General features: G+C 44.4%; 1 protein-coding gene and 1 long non-coding RNA gene across 3 annotated transcripts in view; one reads left to right on the forward strand and one right to left on the reverse strand.

The window, feature by feature from the left end:
- The window catches only part of SP3 (Sp3 transcription factor), a 206263-nt gene extending 201336 nt beyond the window's left edge, over positions 1-4927 (reverse strand). For both annotated transcript variants that reach the window (XR_014956716.1, XM_021552472.2), the window contains exons 1-3: positions 4654-4927; positions 4185-4309; positions 3892-4008 (exon numbers count right to left, since the gene is read on the reverse strand). Coding sequence is in view for 1 of the 2 variants with exons in the window: in XM_021552472.2 (XP_021408147.1) it covers positions 3892-4008; positions 4185-4309; positions 4654-4660 (249 nt within the window). In the remaining variant the exon portion in view is untranslated. The remainder of the gene's footprint in view (positions 1-3891; positions 4009-4184; positions 4310-4653) is intronic.
- A 134-nt stretch (positions 4928-5061) lies between these two features.
- Positions 5062-17683, forward strand: LOC146766905 (uncharacterized). Its single transcript, XR_014956721.1, has 2 exons — positions 5062-16922; positions 17396-17683. It is a non-coding gene; the product is annotated as an uncharacterized LOC146766905 (long non-coding RNA).
- The last annotated feature ends 1514 nt before the right edge of the window (positions 17684-19197 follow it).

Here is a 19197-nt window from a genome sequence, read left to right on the forward strand (position 1 = left end):
ACAAGATGCAACTGCACACCTCAGCTGGGGCAGTCATCGCTGACAGCTCCCATTCTTTGGCAGCTGTCAGAGCCAACAGTTTTCTCAGCCAGCCTGCCACTCTTCCCAATTCACCCACCTTCCAGACCTCCCACACAACCTCCCATCAGTCTTGCACCCTACCCTCACCTATCCAGTCCCACCCAGCACAATCCTATGAATGGCCCTTGGGAGCATGAGAGTTCCAAGACAGCCTTTAGCTTTGCATTACGATGAAGTAAGAGAACATAAACAACTGGTTATCATCTCAGCTTTGTAGCTTCTTATTCATCTGATCATGCTGCAACCATACAGCTGACCAACAAGGCTCTGCTTGACCTAAATATGTCTGTTCTTTTGTTTCCTCCCTTATGCATCGCTTTACCATCTTGTGCTTTGCTTCTCATTTTCACCTAATTCTAAAATTTTTTACAGATGTTTAAACTGGAATAAAACTGCAGTATTTATAACTAAATGAAAAAGAATTCTAAATATGAAATTTTTAAGTGGAATTCTTAGTCAAAGATAAACAGTGAAAAAGAAAGACCCAAACTAAAACTTCTCAGATTTTTAACTCCTAAGACAGAGAAAGACATCCTGAGAGGCCAAAACATGAGTCATCATTCTAGGTCAGGCAGTAGCACACACCATCCCAGCAAGGCTCTCACACAAACCAGCAAGCAGCAATATTCAAGGCAAAGCTCCCATGGCAAGTGTTTGAACCAACCATGGATGTAGCAGTATGGCAACCAAGGAAAAGATGCTCAGGTAAGCAAGCCACAAACTCAAGGCCACCTACATTAATATCAAACACCACCGGGCAACGTACTGGTGTTGGCTGATCATTAGGCAGAGTAAATCACGGTGTCAAAGCTGAAAGACTGCAGTCTTTATCAATGCACAAAGACAAGATCAGCAGCAATGCCTGCGAGCGCCTCTCATCAAAAAAGAAATACAGTTACAACCAGAACCATCTGCCAAGCTGGAAACATTGTTGTCTAAAAACAACCTGCCAGGTCATTGACAGGATGGAAGGGAGAAGGGGGTTGAGTTTAGTTCTGTCAATTGTCTTCTTCATTTGCTGTTTATTACAAGCAGCTGCCATTTTCATTAGTCTTTTTACTTCCTCACTAATCCTTTCAGTGGTGTTACAGCAATGGCCATTCAAACAGTAGGCCTGGACTCAGATACCAATACAGAATCACAGGATAATTTCAGCTGGAAAGGACCTCTGAAGGTTGCCTGGTCCAACCCCTGGGCTCAAAGCAGGGCCAGTTAGATCGTTACAAACACAATCACATTTGCTCCAGCTCTTCCCCAAATCCCAGACACGCAATATTCCAACTGTGTTCCTATGGGAGTTTTGCTGTTGCTTTTAAATCATACTGCTGGTCTCTTGGGGAGCAGCTGCAGCATACGATTTCAGCCAGGAAAGCAGTATGCTAGCCCAGCATGCTGGCTCCAGCCCTGCCAGCTCCTACCAAGCAAATGTCAGTAAAAAAGAAACAAAACAACCCTGAAACAACAGCATCGCTGTCCATTGACATGCAGGTTCTTCAAGCACTTCTAAGAGGAAATACCTAGATTGACTTCTACTATCCATTTGTGTGGATTAAGAGTTCTACCAGATGTTCAGCAGTCAGAACTGCAGTCCGGGTATAGAATAAAACAGGAAAGAGCTGCCCTTCTACTGCTACATTAGGCACCATCACCCATGCACAGGTCTCAAACTGATTGACCTATGCTTCTGGGAAAGGGATGAATATCACAAACTGCAGGAAGGCAATTATGTCTGTCTGTGCATGTAGATTTCATTTTCCACACAACTTAAGAGATACTTACAATGTGAGACTTTTTAGCTTCTTTCCTCTTTCAGTCTCCAATATTATAAACACAGAGGACCATAAAAAAAAGACTTTATTGCACTAAATCTCTTTCATTCTTCTGTTTTTCACAAGGAATGTATTTCAGGGCCTTTAGTTCCTCCCCTTTCTTTATTAAGGTCATATTAATTAACTCCAGTGTCTAGTTCAGCTACTGTTAGGTATCTCCTTCAATTTTTATTTAGTTTCCACCCAAAATATTCTGAATCATTCAAGAATTAGGTTGTAGGAGTGTAAAAATTAACAGAATGCTATAATCTAACTCACAGAAGATATGTAGGAAGGGCCTATTTGCATGTATGGAAAGTAGTGAGTGATCTTATTCACTTAGGTTTTTAACTAAGATTTTGGCTTCTCTTGAAAAGCCTCTTAAACATTAACACAACAACAAATTATCTTAATAGGAGTAAAGTAGTACCATATCAAAACTGTTTTGCCCATTTTGAACTGCCAGGAACCATTTGTCCTGCACCAGCATTCCAGTACCCTGTCAGACCTACTCATCCTAATCAATCAATCCATCCCCAAGATGCACAATTCCAGCCTTAGAGGTGGATATAAGAAAGCAAGCAATCATTTACACAGCATCTGTTTTTCACTATGTTTATGCATCCAGTACTATGAAACAAATCTTAGAGCTATCAGGCACTTTAAAACATCCAGAAAGATTTTTTAAAACACACTGCTTGAGCAAATAAATAGGTTTGGCAGAAGGGATGTTTGAAAAGGGTTGGAATCTTAAGATATTTTCGAGCTCTGTCATTAGTCTACAACCTGCTGTATGACTTCAGACAGCTATTTTGCTTCAGCTTCCCTTTATGTAAAGTAAGCTGTAATATATAGATGGAAAGTATTCTAAAGTTTAACAAGTATCAGAAACTTCTATCACTAACACTTTGACATTTGTTAAAAGCTTGACAAAGCCACTTCATTCACCAGTACAATGCTTTGCAGTTTTTCTTCCTGTTTGCAAAATCCTAACACCGTAAAAGGCTGTTGTACAGTACCTTTAAAAAACAAGACTTGCTTTAAAAGAAGAAAAAGAAAAAGGCATCTTTTTTCTAATTTTAAAGATGTTTTTGTAAAAAAAAAAAAATTAGAGGTAATATGTGCAATTTTCCAAGGACCAAGTCCAAAAAATTACATCATGTCATTTTAGAAGACATTTTGGAACTCTCTTTTCATATACGAATATTTTTAGGTATCAAAGATTTAGAAATGCATAATCATTTTGAATTTTGTGAGCATACGTAAACACGAGGTTTAGCTACACGAATTAAGGAAAATGAGTTTTCACTAGGCTTTTGTTATGGGGATTGTTAAACTAGCTTCATCAAGAATACGTTTCTAGTCTGCAAGATCCATCTCATCACACCAGGTCCCGAGGTCATCAAGGCTCCTTTCAGAGGCAACGGCGCATGAGAGATAAGGACAGAAAATGCTTCAAGGAACCGCATGATAAGTCTCCTTAGAAAAACAGCGCGATACAGGAAGCAGCTTTCCACCACCGCGTTCGCTTCTAAACAGCCATTTTACTTCACTACATCCTTCCCTACAGCCAGCCTTCATTTTGTGTTCCTGCCTGGCTGCGCGGCTCCCGGCTGACAGCCTAGCGAGGATACCGGGGGCGCGCTCAGGTGGAGGTGAGATGCCTCCCAGCCTCTCCGGGTGCCGAGCGAGCCGTTCCGGTGCCGGTGTCGGGGGAGGGAGGCTTCCCGCCTCCCCCCGTTTTTGAAAGTAAATGAAGGCGCCGCTCCCAATGGCGGGGGAGGGGGGAGCTTGGCTCCCTCCTCCTCCCGGGAGCCCGGCTCCTCCTGGAGAGGCAGGGGAGCCCGGGGACCCCTCTCCTGGCAGGTCGGCCCTGCTATCGTCCCTCCCCCCGGGCGGGCAGTGCCGTGTGTCCCGTCCCTCCCCCCGGGCGGGCGGGCTGGCTGGCTGTGCTGTCTCTCCCCCCGGCAGGCCGTGCGAGAGCGGCGGGGCGGGCACTCACCGCTCCGGCAGAGTGAGAGGCAGCGGCGGCGGCGGCGGCCTCATCCTCCTCCGGCGACGGCGGGCCGATCTTGCTGCAGGTGGCCGCCAGCAGAGCGAGCGGTGACGGCTGCGCGTCCTACCCACAATGGGCGGGTTCAGGGAGAGAAGGGGGGTGGCGGTTAGTGCGGGACAGCGACCGGGCTCCTCGCAGACGCGCACACAGGAAGCGGCGGCGGCGGCACCGGCTCCGCACCCGCTCACAACGTGTCACCCGGGGGAGGGGGGAAGGGGCCCAGCCGGGCCTGCGCTCACCTGGGGGGCGGCCGCCCCGGCGGAGGCCGAGGCGGCGCCGTTGCCGTGCTGGAGATATTCGCTGTGGCTGCTGCTGTCCACGTCTAAGGCAGCCATTTCCTCTTGTTTCACGGGCTTCTCGGGAGCTGCGGGCACAGCGGGGAGGGGGAGGGGAGAGTCACTGACGGGAGCGATCACCCCCCTCCCTCTCTCTCCCTCCCTCCCTTCCTCCCTCCCTCCCTCTCCCCCCCCTAACCCCAGCGCTCCCCCCGCCCTCCCGCACGGAGCCCTCCTCCTCCTCCTCCTCCTCCTCCTCCCCGTGCTGCTGCCCCTGCCCCTCTTCTCCCTCCTCCCCCTGCTCCTCCTGCTGCTGCTCTCAGTGCCGCTCTCGCCTCGCTCGCACACGGACGTTCCGGGGCCGGAGCGGGGACGCGCAGGGCCGGAGCAGGAGCGGGGAGCCCCCGGGGCGGCTCGGTCGGTGCGTACGTACCGGTCATGGTGTGAGTGCGAGCGGCCGGCTGGCTGGCTGGCTGGGCGGGAGGCAGGCAGGCAGGCTGGCTGGCTCGCACACAGGCCCTGCTGGCTGGGGCTAGGCGGCTGCCGCCGGGGACATGCTTATTGTGCTCACGGCGGGCTGAAGCGGCGGCGGCGGCCCGAGCCTACTCCGGGTTTTTTTTCCTATTTTGATTGACGGTGCGGGAAAGCCGAAAGGTGGGGCTTGCCGCGGGAGAGGGGGCCCGGCCGACACCGCCGCCCGCCCGCCCGCCTGCCAGCCCGGAACTCCCGCCCACGCCCGCGCGCGCGCGCTCTCATTGGCTGCGCCGCGCCGCCGCCGCCGCTCGCACGGGCCGCCCGGGCTGCCAGTCACCCGCCGGGGGCGGGGGGGGCGCCCCATGCCGGGGCGGCTTCCTGTTTGCCAGGGCTACTGCGGGGAACAATGAGCGGGACCCGCCGGGAGGCCGCGGCCCGCGCCGGCCGGGGACTCGCCGTCCCGGGAGGCGGCACTGCCGCCGCGCTCCCCTGACCCCGCGGGGCCCGACCGCCCGCAGCGGTCTGCGCATAGGCTGGGCTGCGCGGCGGCGGCGCTATCCCTCCAGCTCCCCTCCCCCCGCGCCCCCGCCGCTGTTGTGCCCGGGGGGCGGCGGGCCAGGGCTGCGATCTTTCGATGTCTCCCCGCCGGGGCTGTCACTCACGGCTGGCGACAGCCGCGGCGGCCGAGCAGCGCTCGGCCGACGGACAGCGCCGCCGCGCTTTGTCCCTCCGGCGCTAAGATGTCGGCGCGGCGGCCCCAGGGGAGCCGGGCGGCCCGGCCCGCTGCCGCTGCCCGCCCCGCCGCGGCACCGGGCGCCCGGGTCAGCGCCGGCGGCAGCGCCCGCCTGGGCGGCGCGACCCCGCCGTGCCGCCGGTGCATAAGCGCTGTGGCGAGCTCGCACCTGCCTGAGCCGGGCGGGTGAGCCGAAAAGCTCCGCTGTGTCTGAGGCAGAACAGAGCCCGTGCCCCGATAAGGCCGCGAGTTCGATTTTAACGCGACACGGCCTCCCAGCGGGAGTACCTGCCTTGAGCTGGACACCCGAGCCTTGGCACGGAGCGAGCATTTGTACCAGCGGGCTTTATTTTCGTCGTGTTAAGGAGAATTAATAAGATTCCCCTCAACGTCAGTTTGCTGGTCTGTGTCTCGTGTTATGCAACACAAAGGAAACTGGGAGCTCTCGGATTGTTAAAACTAAGACAGGAAATATGTATAAAACGTTACATAAGTATATGATGATACAGGAATGATTATTAGTGGGACCTGTTTCTCTGTAACACCACTTAGCTTGTGAAGGGTTCCTGTAAAGGGGAACAATTTGGGCTTGGCCTTCCATCACATCTGAGTGCATGTGCAGGGTCATGGGATGGCGTGTAGGTTTAAGCACTGATTTTGACCCTTAGCTTGCAAATTCTCCCTAAGAATGACTTTTTCATGGTTACCCTTAGTGTGGTGTCCCAAGTAGTCTGAACGAGGCCAAAAAACCTCAAACCTACTTTTCTGTTACAATCTTTAATGTAATTAGAACTGAGGATTAACTAGGAGATAGAGTGAGCACAGTCTCATATGTCCACAGTTGGGCTGAGTATGTGGAGTCCCAGGCTCCCAAGATAAACTCTCTGAACAGAGAATAAAGTGCTTTTTAATTGGTCCCAGCACTATGACTTTGCAGTAACTACCCAAGCTTAACTTAGAAACTATTACAGAACAGGAAAATACACACTCAGAAAATGTGAATTTTATATCAGGAAGTTATGATGGAGGAAGGTAGTTCTTACTGTGTGATGTTTAGTCTTTTTCTAACCAATTTACTTGTGCTGGTATGTTGAGAGTACTTTCAGGTGACTTAATAGTAGGTTGTAAATTAATCCCCAATCTTTTAGTCACAATTCATTTTTGCCAAGGTAGTTTAAAAAAGCCAACCAGATCCTTCTCTTTGTTAAATGTCTGTATTTATTTACATAGTCTCTTGTAATTCTACTTTAGAATTAGTTGTTAGCGAGGTAGATAACACAGCCATAAAGAAGAAGGTTTCTTTGCAATTTGTATTTTTGGTTTTAATAAGAAAGTTGTAACTAGGAACAGAAGTCAGTGTTTTTTAAAAATATGTCAGAAATAATTCTTAGCCAGTGAAAGCTAATACACACAACCTTTAAAAATCCATCAGTGTACATACATAAGGACATTCCAGGAAGAAAATGAAAATGCAAAATTGCCTGACTATTGCAGTATTTTAAAAAAAGACTTCTACAGCTAGTATAGAACTTGGAGTTTGTTTGACAATATCAGAAGTTGTTAGTGAAACATACGAGAGTCTGTCATCCTTGTACCAGAACTATTACTGATTACTTTAGACTTTTAGTAACTGAGCTGTTCATTTAAAGACCGATGTTAAAGAGAAATCATTTATGTTGAGATGCTGTAACAGGGAAAACTATATTGAAAAGCTGGCCCTTGCTATTTGGCAGGGTATTGCCAAATACTATCAATGGCATTTTGCTTTAGGAAGATCATGTTGTCTGGGGCTCAATCTGAGTATGAAAGTTGTTCTTCTACAGCTGGATGGGTGCATGTTGAGAGCTGTCTGACTTAAGGGGGATATTGTCTATAGAGTAGTTTACCTACATGGACCTTATTGCAGGCTTGGGACATAACTGCAGTGCTTTAAGGCAGAAAGATTTGAAATACCAGTAGTGGGATTGAATTTATATATAAAAGAGTTTTCCAATGGAATAAAATTCAGATGTAATCAAGCTTAACACTAGAAGAGGACGATCTTTTCCTAGTCAAGTATCCAAAATTGGGGGGGAACTGTTATATTAAATTCAGATAAGAACTAAACCAGAATATGAACAGACCATTTAAGAAGTAGACAAAAAAATCAAGATAAATTACAAGAAAGTTGCAAAAAAAAAAGATAGGCTAGTATGAAAAAGAGGTGTAAAGATACATAGAATTGTTAAATAGAAACTACTTGGTGACAGACATCACATGTCTCTGTTTACCACTTCCCAGCAGCCATTAAGAACACGGGAAGAAAGTAAATGTAAAAAGAAAGTTATAAATTACATTATTTAGGTGTTTGTTTTTGGTTTTTTTTTGCTTACCAACATACTAAGATGAAGACATTAATCATTAGAAAAATCCTGGATACATGAGGGAGATTCTGTATCAACTGGACATCTGAGTTCCCCTGGGTGCTAGTTTTCCTGCAGAGTTATCACTGGGGCAGTAGCCCCAGAGACTGAGCTCCATGCCCAACTAGAGGAGCCGTTGTTTCTTGAGTTTGCCCACCAGATGTATGATATCTATATGTGATCTGAAAAAACTAACCATGACCACTTAATTCTTAAAGAGCCTTGCCTCTGTAAGACTTTGCCTCCTGCTTCTAGGTAGTTCCTGGTTAACTGCAGGTCCTGGGATGGATTCTTGATCAATTTGCTGAAAATGGTGTGTATTTGAGCTGTGTATGTACAGAGAAAGTAATATTGCTCTAAAACAATAATAATACTTCTACCAGATACCAAAATGCAGCAGTTTTAGAACTGAGATGTAGCCTTTGGGGTAAGTAGCAAAATAATATGGAAGAGGAAGCAATGTCTACCAGCTTCTGATGAAACTTGAGAGGTTTTGACAGATGAAACAAGAGCAACTTGGAAAGAACGCTAAAACTTGATACCAGTCATGTATTTCAGTTGTAAGCTCAATGCTGTATTTGTCCACAGTAACTTATATCTCATTGGTTTAAGTCTTGGAGCTCAGTCTCAGTTCAGTACAAAGTCAGGAGAAAGTGCACAGTCTTAACACAACTTCCATCCAGCACAGTGTCTGCTATACCTGGAAGTAGCTTTTCTGTTTCCATAGTCCTTTGAAATTTCTGAGCCATGACATGTTATTTCTGTCTTTAGTGGTCCCTGCTGTGGGTAGCCCTGCATTTCTTTAAAGAATTCTATTACTGAAGGTCTGTGGGTATGTGGTCCAGTTCAGTTTTCACAGCTGTGGTACTCCACTCCTTTGTTGAGTGGTGGTTTTGCCATGCTGAAGCCTAGAATGCAACTGGACAAGACAGACAGGAATGCATTCTGCTGTGACAGAATGTAACACCAGGAAAACTCAGGCTCAGGTCACTTTAGTTTGAAAAGTTGGGTCTGAAATTGTAGGGCTTCCATTCAACAATCTACCTTAAAACATGTCCTTTACTGGAGGGACAACAAGCAGGATTATCTGTAAATCTCATACCTCAGAAAATAACTAGATCACCAAAAAATCTAACTAACTATTCAGGAGATGTATATTTTTGAATTTGAGATACCTTCTTCTCTTTTAGTAATCTGTTTAAAATTTTACTAGAATCTGGAAAGCCGTATGTTTTCCTAAGCGCCAAACATTTGCATGGTACTACAAAACCCAAGATAATGACAAGGCTTTGAATCAGACCTTTTAAACTTCCTAGAATTCAACTTCATTCTGAATTTCAGCCTGCTTTTGCAATTTGTTTAAGTCTTAGAAGATGTGAATAAGAGTGTAGGCACCAGCCCTAGACACTGCACTCTTAATTTCTACATCCTGTATGGGTCCATTTGCTTAAGAATATTGGGTCATCTTTACAGAGGGCCAGAGGCAGGACTGACAGGAAGTTGACCTGTGAGGTTTCGTGAGTCAGCACATAGTAGTTGAGATAGTTGCGTGACTCAAGTTCATCAGAGAAATGAGCTCTTGTCAGTATAAAATCAAAATGGTTAGAGAAGAGTCTTGGCTGGCATTGTGTCATCATCCTCCAGAAAGCACCTCCCTGTGTTCTGGCTACAGGAACAAAAATTTTGCTGGGGGGAAGCAGGCTTTAGCAGTAGGTGTGGTCTACCCAGAAGCTGAGCCAACCTAACAGCTCATGGGCATCACCATAAGAAAATAAATCCCACAAAAATGTGCCTCTGATACTGCAAGCTAAATTGAGTCAAACTAGATACAGGGAGCAACAGAGTTCCATGGGTGGGCGTAGAAAAGGAGAGGTAAGACTCCTTTCAGCAGCTACAGGTAGATTAATTCAGGGTGACAGACTTGCTGAACAACACAGGAACTTGCTTTTGGCTATGTTTTGTGTAAACTGTCCTGTCAGTATCCCAGGATTTCAAGCCTTTAGAAGAGCACAAGTGTTGCCTTAGAGCATGTGAAATATCAAAGTATCGATTTAGTCTGCTGCATAAGTATGATGGTATCCAAGTGCAACCATATGAAAGACAAATAATACCTAGCAAAATTGGATTTTAGGAGAGCCTTTTTTCTGTTTTAAATTGGGGAAGCAATTCTGAGAGCACTGGTCTGTGCTTGAAACAACTCCATTAAAGAAAGGTTAAAGGGGAATGTGTGGTAAGTGGATCCAGCTGGTAGCAAGGGAGACATTGGGTTCTGCAAGGGAGACACTGGTCTGCTGGCATCCAGTAGAAGCTAGGGATGGGATAGAGGCAGGCCTAGCAAACTCATGGGCAGTCACAGCAGGAACACACCTGCTCCAGGCTCTTCGTGCACTTCACTGGAACTCTGAAACACACTGCCTGCTAAGAGGAAGAACCTTTGAGTAAGTAGCCTAACAACCCAGTGCTCAAATCTAAAAGCTGTGACTCCTCACCAACACAGATGACTGATCTTCAAGGAATGGGGCCAACAGAAACTTTGTCCAAGCTCTACACGCACCAATATGTGAGGACAGACCTCTGGAACATAGCTTTCAATCTAGTCATTTTATTTATGAATTTTTTTGAGCAATTGGGACAAAATAAGTCATGTTCCTTTTTAATCAGAAATTCTTCCTTGTTTGTTACAGCTGTAACTCTCCCCAGGTGATACATTGTTGTATAATTTGCAAATTTTCAAATTCACTAGAGACGTCTAGTATTTGACTAGTAAACAGGTTCTGTTCTTAATAATGTTAGAGAAAACTTACCTTGTGTTAAAGTATGTCATTACAATAGGGAACAAAGTTCAGTATGATTGCCCAAGGGTTTTGGGTGTTTTTTTCCCCCTTAATTTCATTATCTTTGTTTTAGTTGTGTAAAGAAATAAATAAAGAGTATATTAGTTAAATCTTGTAAAATGTGTGTGGTTTTTATTAACTGGTAGCACAGTCCATCTGAGTAAGAATATTTTTCATTAACAACATTTCTTCTGAAGATGAAACAAAGTAATTTAATCTCCCAGCCATTTGGGAAGAGGAAACAAGAAAAAGCCAGATGGGTACACAGCTGAAAACTTGCCATTTAGCAAGTTAATAATTCTTCATTTCACCTCTCTTAAATGAGAAGTGTCTTTCTTCAAGCTTCCTAAAGTTACTGTCTTTGGGCCCCATCATTATCCTATTTGTTTATGCTTAATTCCTGCCCTTCAAGGTCATCACAACAAATAAAATCTGATCATAGAAATGATTGGGGAAAAAATTGTAGGTCCATGAGGTAAGGTTAGAAAACTTGTTCATAGGAAGAGGCCACATAACTATGACTTGCAGAATCAGTAATACAGCATCTAAGGATTTTCCTCCATTACTCATCACAAAATTGGAATAGAAGTAATTAAATAGATACATAGATAAAATATAAAGCCACCTGAATGGGAAAAAATCTTGTCTATTTCTTATCTAGTGTAATTCTTTCTCACAATTTGGTATTTTATTTTTAATAGTACTGATATAAAAGTAGGTCAGTGAAATGAAAGAAACTAGCAAATTATATGTTTGCTGAAATTTTGAAAACAATAGCAAGAGTTACAAATTCTGAAAGGAAGTACTTCTGGAGAAATGAAGTGACTTCTGTGAATCTCAATCTGAATTCCTGTTTCCAAAGCAAAATAAGTAAGACTCGGTGGCTCCCAGTAGGAGAAGGAAGTCTGGGGCTGTAGTCCAGACCACATCTCGTCCTTCCTCTGGCAAGTCTCAGTTCCAGCAGCCAGAAGGTCACAGTGTGGTCTGAACAATGAGACATGAGATGAATGTCCCTGTAAGGTAATTTGGAAACCTGTATGTACATTCTGAATTCTTACATATCTTCAGGTGAGGGAGATTTTTTGTTTCTTAGGAAAAAAAAAAATCCCCGAGAGGATGTTTGAAAAAGGAGTTGTGGGTAGCAACCTACAGAAGAGGGCTAGACAGGAGACTGACATGAGAGCCTTCCCTGAGGCTGAGTCTGATGCAAAGAACAACTTGACTTTAGAGAGGTTCTCGGCATTTTCTTTTAATTGGTGCTAGGGAATTACACACAGCCTGTGTCATCTCAACTGGGGGCTTAAATGCCCCCAGGGTGCCTGGTCCACTCTCCCTGTGAGGAGCCCCAGTTTTTGGAGAGTTCTGGCACGTTCACAGTGGCATATAAAACTTCTGTGGAGTTTCCTAGAAGCATTATTTTATTAGAATAGGCAAAAGCATTTAGGAGGAACAGAACAAATTAGGTTTGTGCTTAACTTTGAAAAAGGAGGTGGAAAGTTCTAGGGTTTATTTCACATTTTCCTGTGTCTACATTTCTGCAAAGTCTGAATCTATAATTTGGACAAGACTTGGTAACAGATGCATTCCCCTTATCTCTTACCTTCCTGCTTTACCACAGATAGTACTGGAACTGCATCACAAATACCAAGGAAGAGAAAGCCAAGTGAGATGAAACTCCACTTCTGGTCATAGAAGAAAACTGGGGGGTTGGGGGGGGGGGGAAGTTACTAATTAAAATTTATCTGAGAAACGCCTCAGTAAAAGAATCATCAATCTGTTTCAGCTGAAGTCTGAAAGAGGCATATTTCAGGCTGAAAATTATAATTAACACACTCATGGTGCTGACATAAAACACCAGTGGATGCTTTTTAACTGCTAATTAACCTCTGGCTTCTATAAACATCCTTAAAAATGCACATCTTCATCACCTTTATTGCAGCTCACTAGCAATCACATACTTCTCAAACGATGCTGCAGATCATTCCTGGTCGTTTTGACCTGTTTCAATTTCCAAACTACTGCACAACCCTCCCAGTCTAATGATACTTACAAACATCTGCACATGATGCAGGTATCCTTCCCATTCCTAAAAATTAATTAACAAAAGTTAATTATTTTTTAATGTATTGTTTCTCTCTCTTGTGTCAATTAGTATCTGAGTTATTGAAGTGGATCATTGCTATTAGTTTGCTTTCACAAAGTTGGAAAATTTAAACTCCGCTGTCATCTTAATTACTTACAAATGAAGGATAAAATTCTTTCTTTTCTGTGGCAGAAGTCCAAAAGACATAATGGAGACAGGATGTTGTGGCAAGCCTCCGTTCCCCATGCATTCCTCCAGTCTCAGCAGGACCACTCTGGCACTGGAGGCAAAGCGTGCATGCCGTGCACAAGCATGACTGCAGTTCCAGGACACAGAGCTCACTACGTCTTTTACATTTTAATAGTACTGCCAGACTTTCAGCAACACATATTATGTTTAAGCAAAATGGTAACTGAATAATCTGTGTACTGCATAGAAAAAAAAATTATTTCCTTCTACTTTTCCTCTCCCAAAGAAGTAGCATTGCAATACTTTGTTTCCTAGCCTGGATTCCTACAGAAATTAAAATGGGGTTGAGATCATTATCTCTCCATATGTAAAATAAATGTCTGTGTGCGCATGTGTGCACACAGATGTGCATGTACATACTTGCATGTTGTGCAAGAGAGAAGGAACAAGAACAAACAGTAGCCAATTTTAACCACATCTGACAGAGCAAAAAAAAAGCTGAAAAATTCCTGTATGTTTCATAAGAACAAGCTGCTAAGTAAAAGGAGACCCACCGAAGTTTGAATTAAACCCTTATTGAACAGCAAGAAAGCTGCAAAGATGAAAGGTGTTACAAATACCCACCCCACAGGAAAAGCTGCAGTCAGAGCTTCCAGCTATGCAGACCTAGGAGAAGCCAAACAAGATTTGCCCAAGGGGAACCAAGCCCCATCAGATCTGCAACTTACAGGACTACTGGTCTGTGCAGGATTTCTAATCCATCACTATCCAGTGTTGATGCTGACATACTCCATTTTTTGCCCTTTTATTTAGGAGGGGAAAAAGATTTTTTTTTTAATGCTGATTTCTCAAACCTGAAGAGGTAAAATCCAACATGAAAGGAAGGGCCAAACTTTGTTCTTAAAGACCCTGTGAGATACCCTTACAAGAATGTACACGTGCAGCACACTAGACAAAGAGAAAACAGCATCTTCCAGTTCACAGCAAACTAGAGATAAACTTTGTGCCCTGGCAGCCTGAAGTTTGATCTTAAGGTAGCAGGAACCAGTGCTATTAAGCAGCTTCTCATCCTAATTTCTCATGTGTCATATCACTGATATCCATGAGTCTAACCATTCTTAAGAATTTGGCGAGGGGCACACGTCTTGAGCCTCTAAATGTTCCTGTTTTTTTTTTCTCTGCAATACAGGTATGGTATCCATGCAGAAGACAAAGCTGAAGGAAGTTAAGTCAGGGTTCTTGGCACTGCTCACCATTTGCAGTGCAGTGCAGGGCCCCCAGCTCTGCTGGTCTGCCAGAGACCCTCCTGCCAGTGTCACACATCTCTGGCACCTCACTGGATGCTACAGACAGTGAGAAGGAGTCCAAGCCCAGAGCTGCACCATGTATCAAGGGACACACAGTCTTCCAGAAACCAGTTACCCACTGTAGTCACATTTCTCCCTCTTCATAGCTTGGGAGTGTTGGACAAGGTTTGTTTACTTCACCCCAGGGTTGTGTGTTCACCACCTGGCAGTAACACCTCCAGGGACAACTCTGGCACTCCAACATTCACAGTCCCTTCTGGATGACTGCCTTTTTATGTTCTAGTCACAGTAACTCAGTTTTCGTCTGTCCCTCTCTTCTGCACTGTATACCTCAGACCCTCCTTTGCCAAGCACACTTACAGCTCTAAAAATACAGTCCAGGAATTTTTTATTCCTCATATTGTGTAACATGGAAACTTGTCTCTCAAGCTCAGAAATCTTGCTTGTAGGTGCTGAAGCAATCAATGCACCTAGGCTGCTTTAGATGCCTGTGGCCATAACTAGCAGTGTTCTGGTTCACTGTCCTTCATACCCCACACAAAGGAAAGATAGTGAAAGGATTCAATATCCAAATTCTGCTATTCCACTCTTCTTCCCAAAAAGATTAACTCCAGTAAAACAGATGTGCCCACTCTTGTCACTGAGTGACAAAGGGATGTGTGTAGCATTGTTATTCTTGCTGCTACATGTTTATGATATCCTGAGAATTTTTATGAACTTTTTTTTTAGTCTTTTGTTGCTAAGAGAATAATAATGATCTAGCAAGGCATAAGGAATCTCCAAGGCTTGGAGCAATAACGTCTTTTAAACTCTTAGAGTTTACTCTTAGTCATCTAAACTAGCTACATTTTGCATCTTTTTTAATATAAATACCCATTCTATTTAATATGTTATACCTACCTGTCCCTGGTTTTCCTAATCCAAAATAAACTAGGTGAGTAGCCTTCTTTTTGTGCTTTGTTATTCATTACTTAAGGATATAGGGAGGAAGTTAAAACAGCATGTTTGTTAAATAAGTAAATATTTAACAAGTTGACTCAGATTTTAACAGTCTAAGGGAACACCATTATAAAACCTCAGAAAGCTGGCAGTACTCGCTGATTTTTTTATGTGACACTCAATTTAGTTGTTGAAGCCATTTCATTTCCTGGATGAATTATACAATTTCTGTAGTAGGACAATTCAGCATAAACATCTACAATAAAACAAGTAAATTAAATCTGCAAGTTATTTCTAGTCCATGGGGAGAGAGCTGCCTTTTTCTTATTTACTGCTCCCTAAAGAGTCGAGGCCCCAGAGCAGTAGGACCCTGCAGAAACTCAAAGGTAAACTCACACTTGATTTCTGAGATTCTGGGACCCAGACCCTCACAAATTCTGTCGTAATTCACATTTAGAAGTCAGCAAGCATTTCTTTATTCCCATGATTTTAGGCAATGGAAGAGGCAGGCTGGGAAGCAAGTTTCTAAAGGCCACAGGAAAACAAAATAAAACCAAAAACCCACAACAATTTTAGGGGTTTACAAATTATCTGTGAAACTTTGTAATCTGCCCCTAAGCTTTCCATGGGCAGAAGAAACTTACTGGTCACAGTCAGAATAAAGGACCTCAAATTTTGACTTCTGTAAACTGAGAGTTAAATATCACTTTTGTCAAATAGAAATCAATAGGAATTGAAGTACACTAAGGATTTCCCATGGGGGCAGAGAGGCAGCTACTCTCATCAGAATTCAGTGGCAACCAACATGGCAGTGAGCTGATGGTCCTTTCTCCCATTTCCTCACTGGTTTGTCCACAATTGCTATGTGGTCATAAGTGTGAGGGTTTTAAGCAGAGGCTTCACAGAGAACAGAACTGCCTTTATCCTAAGTGAAAAAGCCTCACCCTGCCCAGTATCTTGTGTTTAATTCAACTCCCCATTCCAGCCTGTACCCGACCATTTAGGATGTATTAACAGAACTCCCAACTAAGTGACTATGCAAAGTATTTTCATTGCTGTAGCTAATCTACAAAGACCAATATTTTGTGTTTACATTGTGAGAAACAAAATATCCTTATCTCTCAATAAAAAACATTTGCTCTTTGTTGGATACCAACACTTCAACTCCAAAACTGTTTGAAATCCTGGCTTGTTTCTTATCTAACTCAGCAGTGCCCATAATAGAAGGAAATCAGAGAACTCCCTCTAATACTACTCTACATCTCCACTTAAAGACTCAAACCATTGAGGATGTTCTCCTCATACAATATTTTTTAATTGTGGAAGAGATTATCCCTATTTCAGAGACATGAGTGAGATGTGCAAGAGCATCAAGAGACTTAGCAGAGGTTACATGTCAAGTCTCATGGCAGAACCAAGAAATAAATTCCCATTTTTTAATCTCAGTCCACCCTTCATTTAACCATCTTTCTATCTCAAAGAATGGATCAACATTTTTCCTTTTCGTCTCCTCTAAATAATATAACTAGTATTCCATTCTCTTATTTGAAAACATTTTTCCTTCCTCTTGTAGATTTTCCACATACCTTCACAACTTCCAAAGTGCTGCCACACAGTACTGTTGGTGTTCCTGGAAGAAGCAGACCAGCTTCAGACACAGTTCCCAAGCTCAACCAGCCCAGCTTCTGCCTCCAGGATGCACCTGCAGTTATGCAGAATGAGACAACTTGAGGCATCAATGGTGAGAGAGGCTCTGAGTTTAGCAGCTTCTCAGTGTCCTCTGGAGTGCCTCAAAGCCTGAGCCTGAAATTCTATAAAGCCCCCACAGGTTCTGCTGCTGCCTGGTCCATGCTCTCTGCTTTTGACCACTTTGCACAGGCTTGTAAGAAGTGTCTCTCTACAGCCCTGTGGCATTTCAGCCAACTTGAGATTTTCAGCATGGATGTAAAGGGAGGCCATTCTCAACATTTTGTCCATTAATTCTACTGCCAATATACTGGCTAAAGACAAATTAGATCTGGTTTTCCACCTTTTTATTTAAGGTTGTGCTGCAGTTAATAAAACCCCAAAACTGATTTTTCCAAGCCTGTCACCAGTGCAATATTAGTAGCTGTTTCCTTGTGGAACAGTGCTCCTCTCTCAATCATCTCTGGTTTTCAAGACTTGCCACCTGCCCATCTAAGTTGTTAATTCTCTCTGACATTTTTCTTTCAGAGAAGAAAGAGACCATTGAAGAATATCATGCAGAGTCTCAAGCAGTTCCAGAATTGATTCCTCAAGTCTCAAGCTGTTGAGAGGGCAGCACGACTCAGAGCAGAATTTGTGGGATCCTTTGAGCCAGCAGCATGCTGCTTGAAAAGCCTTTCTCCTTCAGACACATTCATGCCTCAAATCACTCACTACCAAATATAGAATGCATTCTTCAAGAGATACTACTTTCCTCACATGAGTTATCTAAAACTGTTGGAAAAAGCAAAGCTGAAAAATACAATGATACCCCTGGCCGTATATGAGATGTGATTAAATCAAAATGCCCCCGCAGGCTGACCTGGTGGCCATACAGACCCTCCCTTCACTTGCCCTGGCTGGCATTAGAGATTCTCCCAGGGGTGCCGAGGCATTCCCACTGCACTGGCTGCGTGACGGATCACGCAGGCACGCCTCGCTCCAGCAGCCTGCCCGCATCTAGGAAGGGGCATTCAGCAGGGTCCTTGTTAAATAACACTAAGATATTAAAAGTAATCAAAACAAAGATGTAACATTCTCTTGTCCAGAGACACCGGCTGTTCCACAGTTGCTGCTCCTGCTGCCATCTTACCTGGCCATTACAAAAATGGTTTGTCCCAACGTTTGGTCTCTGTCAAACAGAAAATTGCCAGCTCCTCTCCCACCCGGGCTCCAGTCCCGGGCACCCAGTGCTCCCTTGGCCCCTGGCTGTTCTGCCCTGCTGCTCTCTGGCTGCTCCTGTGATGCCAGCCCTGCAGAGCCGTGGTTAAGGCAGCAGCACACACTCACTCACCGAGAAGCCCAGGAAGAGCCCAGAGCAGCACGTGTGCTTTTACATTTAAGTGTAATCATGATATTAAAAAAAACAGTTTGCATGGTTTACCTAACATAACCTTTACTGAGGAAGTGTAGTTCCTAGAAAAAGACAAAGAATGAGCAGGGGAAGGATAAAGCCCCTCCTGCTACTTTTTAACCCCTTTCATGCTGAATATGCTTCCTTTTTCCATCCTGGGAGGCAGACTCTCATTGTAGGGGCAGTTTTTGGTCTAAAAACCATTCTAGATTCCTTCACACAAAGAAAATGTTTCTGATTCAGTGCTTATGCTGGGTAGTTGTTTTAGTCCCAAAAACTGTGCCCAGCAGGACCAGGGTAGTGATTGCCCCCTGTACTTTCCACTGGTGAGGCCACATCTCAAAATTTGCATTCAGTCCTGGGCCCCTCACTACAAGAAAGACACTGAGGTGCTGGAGTGTGTCCAGAAAAATGCAATGAAGATGCTGAAGGGCCTAGAGAATAAGTCCTATGAGGAGCAGCTGAGGAAACTGGGGGTGTTTAGCCCGGAAAAAAGGAGGCCCAAGGGGGACCTCATGACTCCACATCACCTGAGAGTATAGCCAATTGGGACTCAGCCTCTTCTCCCAAGTGACAAGCAATAGAACGGAAGGAAACCGCCTCAAGTTGTGCCAGGAAAGGTTTAAATTGGATATTAGAAAAAATCTCTTTACTGAAAGGTTATCAAGCATTGAAATAGGCTGCCCAGAAAGACATGATGCTTAGGGACATGGTTTAGTGGTGTACTTGGTAGTGCTGGGTCAGTGGCTGGACTTGATCTTAAAGAACTTTTTCAACCTAAATAATTTTATGGTTCTAAAGAAGGTGAAATATCTCTCCCCCGCTTTGTTTCTTTTTCATTGTTATCCAGCCTCTGGTCTATTTCCTTTGTGGCTGATCTCATCTCTGTGTTTTTCTCACATATCTTCTGAGATTACTCACTCCATCCATCACCTGT

Source organism: Lonchura striata, chromosome 7 (assembly GCF_050655825.1).
Source record: "Lonchura striata isolate lonStrDom1 chromosome 7, ASM5065582v1, whole genome shotgun sequence".
Taxonomy (NCBI): Eukaryota; Metazoa; Chordata; class Aves; order Passeriformes; family Estrildidae; genus Lonchura; species Lonchura striata.